Below are 5905 nucleotides of genomic sequence, written 5' to 3'. Positions count from 1 at the left end.
ATAACTAATTAAATTAATAAAAAAAAATTAGTCAAGAATTAAATACCTTGATATCTTTTTCATCTTTTTTCAAAGAATCATTTAAACATATTTTACTTCTATCTAATGGTTTTATCATTTGTTCGGCAAATGTTGAATAAGCCAGTGGTTTTTTACTTCCTTTTTCTTTTTCTGCTAATCATTGTAATAGAATTATTTTTTAACAAACAATTTTCAATATTGAACATACCTAATGCAGGTGAATTTGATGGCCATTCTTTAATAAATGCAACAACTGAAACAAATTCTGAAGCACTCAATGGCTTTGCAGAACATAATGCTGAAATAGCTGCCAATGCTAAATTTAAATGAGAAGAGTAACTATCCCAGTTATCATTATTTTTTATAAGATCCATATATGTAAGTAAACATTTCAAAAGAATTTTACATCCCTTAGTAATAGCAGTTAACTCTTTTTTTTTCAACTATAAAAATAAACATAAATTTATTAAATAATTATAAAATATAATTAACCGTGTATTTTTTTGTATTACATAAAGTACAAAGATGACCAATGTAATTCGCAGCTAATGTAACAAAATAGAAATAAAATTTGTTCTCATTGATGTCCTGTTCGCTAAAACATTTTTCACTAAAAAATAACAAAAAAAAAAAAATTTAACATTGTAATCAATACATAAAACGACAAATATTAAAAAATAAGTGTATATGATACACTACAAGTACAAAGCAAAATACAGTACTCACCTTTGATCAATAAAATTGAGCAGAGTTAACAAATTACTTTTTGCATTGGAACCTGTATCGTAAAATACAAATTTTACAGATGCCCAATCCAAATCACTTTCAAGCACCATTTTTGGTGTGTTGTATCCGAAACAACTACACAGATCTTTTCATATTGAGTTTAACACCAATAACCTGCACAAGATGTAATTTTTCAGACATTATTGATAATATAACAACAAATTAGTTATTGAATATACAAAATAACAAACAAATTACATATTCAGACAACAATAATAATAATTATAGTAAAAAACCTTACATTTAAAAATTATCTCAATTGTGTGTAAAAAATAATGACGTCATTCTAAAGTTATAAGTTTAAATTTTATAAATCAAAATGACCTGAATCACTTTAAATAATGATATACCTATTTAAACAATAAAACGATTACGAACTATATATAAATATATGTATGTGTGTACATCACACCAGTAGTAAGCTACTAACAAAATGACTATGCAAGTTAATAATACAACGTAGTATAAATGTTTTGTTGAAATTGAAATGAAATGAGAATAAAGAATTTACGCATTAAAATGGAAAAGCCCGGTTTTATACAATACACTTACGGATGATTATTGTCTTTCACACTGCCAAAAACGCTACACTTCACATGTTACACAAATCGTAGCACAATTAAGAACGACGTTATTTACGTTGATAATCCAATACGGTGAAGAACACAGCAGAAATAGACGGGAATTTAATAATATCAAGACCAACTGATTTGTGTCATTTATGATTTTACACTTCAATCCTCGACAATCTTTTATCGGACTACGGTTCGCACTGTACCACGGTATAAATAAAGAGTCTGATACGGTTGATTATGCGAGAAAATAACCCGAGTACAGCCATTATTTCTCAACGTTAAGTCGTCATGATGTTGGTTGCAGAAAACGATGGTATCACGAACAGATAGTCCAAAACCACCCATGGGGACCAAGATGTCCATTCCGTGATAACGTACCATAGTTCCGCGGAGATACCGTGAGTGTTCCCAAAGAGTATGGAACTGCGCGGTCGTTCACGTGATACCCAATAGTCTTGTTTGTATTTTGTTGATACTGTAAAGTAGGTTAGGTACGCGGCTACTTTGAAAAATTCGGAAACGTTGAACCAAAATCGAAAATTTTTTATGCTATGCTCGTTAAGTATTAATAACTCGTGTAGAAAATGACGTCCTCCGAAACGTTGGAGGTTGCGTTTGTGACTGATGGTACATCTGGCGCCACAGTATGGGATACAGCCAACGGAACAATGTTGAAAACGTATCGCCACACGACGTCTGTGAGCCAGAACTGCGTCAGTCTGTTAGGTAACGATTATCTCATTGCTGCGGACAAGGGTCCGCTCATACACACTTGGCCAATCAATAGCCAAGAGAAAACACATCAAGTACGCATGTTGTGTGGAGGAAAAATCAATTCTCTGGCCGCTAGTCCTGACGGTTTGTACATCGCGGTGGCGATCGGTGAAAAACTTCAAGTTTGGTTGGTGAGTAGTCTTAGAAGGCCGTTATAGTAACGATTGATAAGTTTTTTTACAAAGACAACGACATTTAAAATTCTTATCTCGTGTGTATAATTAGTTTCTAAATGTAATTAATTTTTAAGTAAGCTTCTCGTTATTTACCTCAAACTTTTTAATTTTACATTAAATACATTTCATTTTTCATTAACAGTGAATGGTAATTACTTTTAATATTTAATATTACCAGTAAATGTGCTTTGTATATTTTGATTTTATTGTACTTAATGGATTTGTATTATTTAATTATGCAGGCTTGTTCTGGAAGGTTATTGAAAACTGTCAGTTTACTATTACTATTATTAAGTGGTCTCCAGATGGATCTTATTTGATCACCGGTAATTACTTGAGTTATAAAATTTAATAATATAAATTAAAACTATAATTTAATTATGAATTAAAGTGGTGAAGATGGTCTTGTTTGTGTGTGGTCATTGGCAAAATTAATCAACAATTCTCATTCTACCTTACAACAAACATTTTTTACTGGCAGCCAAACAAATCAGTCAGCGCCTAATTATACATTTTCGGATCATTCTGTAAGAATTACTGGAATACATATAGGAAATTGTACAAGATGTATACGTATTTTTACTACTTCAGTTGACAAAACTTGCAAGGTATAATTTTATTTACAATTATAATAAAACATAAATTAATAGCCTTACAACTTTTATTTTTAGATTTATGATTTATCAACTGGTATCATGTTATTATCAATTGCATTTGATGCAATCCCATCTAGTCTTGCTGTTGATTCGGTAGAAACTGCTGTTTATATTGGTACTACTATTGGCCCTATACGATCATTTGATCTTGTATCTCCTCCACGCACCCGTGAATGTTATATATCAGACAAAGAAAGTGGTGTCAAATTCATTGGTCACACCAAAGCTGTTATTGCTTTAAATGTATCAATATTTGGTGATGTATTAGTATCAGGATCGACTGATTGTACACTAAGAACTTGGCATATTGCGAGTCGTCAATGTTTACGTACAATTCAACTAAAAGAACCTGTTATTAATATGTTTTTAACAATGATACCCCATCAATTAACTTCAAATGAATTGGAGCCTAATATAATACTTAAAAGTTTTAAAAAAACGGAAGAAATAGATGATAATTTAATTGAAGTATATAGTCATAATGATCTTTTTGAAGAGGAAAATTATATTATTGAACATAAAGATAATACTTCTATTTACGAAGAATTAGAAAAAACAAAAGCTATCAATGCAAGAATCTATGAATTTGCACTCAACTCTATATTAAAAGACAGTGAAACAAATCCTAAAGAGGTATGTCAAATATTTTGATAAATTCAATTAAACCTACTAGTCCATGATCTATAATTGTATTAAATTATTTATTTTTAGGATATAGATTTTAATGATTTTTCAATAGTTGATTTTGAATCAAATGGATTTGATGTTAATGTTAATGATGAAAACTCATCGAATGTAGAAACAAATAAATATTCCACCACTCCAAAAAAAACAAAAAAAAGAAGAAGAAGTAAAAAACGTTAATTAGTCATGCTAAAAATCTTAGCATGCAATTTAAACAACTAGATTTTTGAGTTATTCTTAAATAAAGTTAAATTTAAAAATTATCAATTGCAATCTTTTACTTTAGTAAAATAATGATAAAAATAACTAAAATTATAAAAATGAGCCTGTCACAGGGCGGGCAGAAGATGTGAAACATCAACGTCGATTGACCAGCATTATTGTCTACCCTAAACTTAGAAAAATAGTATTAAAAATAATAAAAATACAAAGTTAGATTTTATTTTAATTAAATGTATTACTTTAGTAAGTAACCATCGTATTTTTAAAAATTGAATTTTGATTTTAAGGAAATTTATTTTATTATAACATTATTTTAAGCTGACAGTTATATATTTAATTAAGATAACCCGCGTCATTAAGTAACAACGTAAAGATGTACCTAACCTGATATAATATTATATATTTTACCATTTCAGTTAATTAGCTTGTCAAGACAATCAATATTTATTATAAACATTCATTTAATTGCTATTCTTGTAACACTACAAATACTATTGCCGAATTGCATGCATGATACCGAACTTAAAATTTATTTAATGATTAGTTTTAACGAGCCGTTAAATATTTTTACAGAAGCGTTTGGGTTGCACAAATCGTACAATAGAAATATATTGGTATTAAACATATTACCGAGGTTTGTTTTATTTCCCGGGAGTTATAGATTAATTAAAAATACACCAGTCATCGTTACCACCACAGTTTGTGCGTACCTTTACAATACAATGTATACAATACAAATACTATCTTATGTATATTTAATCAACGTATACACGTGTCGATTTGGTGGCGGAGCAAAGAGAGGGAAGCGCGGCCGAACGATATACGCAGCGCTCACCAATAGATGGGAAGCGTGATGCCAAAAACTATGACAGCACTACAGCCTGCCCAGTGTCGTCCCGAGGGAAGGGCAAACGGGACACTCGCCCAGGGCCTCGTGCCTCTAAGGGCCTCGCGTTTATACAATATATATACCATTTATAAATAGATTATAGATATATGGATTGAGGACCACTATTCTGGTGTACCTATGGATTTCGATATAATGTTGTAGGGCCTCGAATTCTAATGATGCCCAAGGCCTCGCAGAGCCTAGAAACGGTACTACAGCCGGCTTCAGACCCGTGGCAAAAAATGTATCATCACATCGAAAGAATTTTAAAGATTCTTAATACCACTAACGAACATCAGTACAAGTATTCATGATTATGTAGATTCCATTATTATCTGGTAACTTCTCGAAGGCGAAAAAATCAAGCCGCCGGACCGGGAATAGAACCTCTCGGTTGCCAGGCGATTGCTCTACCACTAAGCTACCCTACCACACAGATTTAAGACGTTATCTCCCCCCCCCCAAATAAGAGGACGCCACACCAAAAGTGAAACGTAAACACCGACCGATAAAACGCGCTATTAGGTGTTTTCGCGGAGCGCATGCACGTGTTTTAATAGCTCGCGATCGGCACAACCAGTCCGACGAATGTTCCATGCGGGAGCCCATTTTATTATTGCATGAACGGTCTTGGTATACGAGTACCGACGATAACGTAAACATAATATAAAGATAATTTATGACTATACTGAAATTACACTGAAATATTATATCATTTTATAATATCCACGCGCACGCCCATAAACTTATGATACTTATGAATAATATTTACTCAAATGTACAAAGAAATCATTCGTATAATTATTTTTGAGAACTAGTCGAATAGTATTTCATTCAAAAAATCATGTTATTAAAGTTCACCGTAAATTAAAAACATTTACAGTGAACTTTAATAACATGGTTTTTTGATTTTTTTTTTTTTTCATTTCTTTATCTAGAATATAATATTTTATAAAAAAAAATCGATTTTAAATTTTAATTAGTGAGCTATCTACCTTCCAAATTTTTTGTTTGATTTTTTCGCTATTTCGACTTCGTATATTTTCCATTTTCCTATTTTTACCGTATTCAATAAATGCATTATTACGTACAATTTACGTTATAATCTAGTATGTGTACCGG

At 31.1% G+C, this 5905-nt stretch overlaps 1 protein-coding gene across 1 annotated transcript; it reads left to right on the top strand.

The window, feature by feature from the left end:
- Positions 1 to 1863: 1863 nt before the first annotated feature.
- Positions 1864 to 3939, top strand: LOC112687225 (WD repeat-containing protein 18). The gene is given in 6 exon segments (XM_025559814.1): positions 1864 to 2287; positions 2575 to 2605; positions 2608 to 2658; positions 2723 to 2940; positions 3004 to 3621; positions 3700 to 3939. Coding segments are annotated over 6 exon segments (1392 nt in total). The 5' UTR covers positions 1864 to 1966; the 3' UTR covers positions 3853 to 3939.
- The last annotated feature ends 1966 nt before the right edge of the window (positions 3940 to 5905 follow it).

This window comes from Sipha flava, unplaced genomic scaffold, assembly GCF_003268045.1.
Source record: "Sipha flava isolate LNK unplaced genomic scaffold, YSA_version1 337_pilon_pilon, whole genome shotgun sequence".
Taxonomy (NCBI): domain Eukaryota; kingdom Metazoa; phylum Arthropoda; class Insecta; order Hemiptera; family Aphididae; genus Sipha; species Sipha flava.
This window is presented reverse-complemented; position numbering and strand designations above follow the sequence as displayed.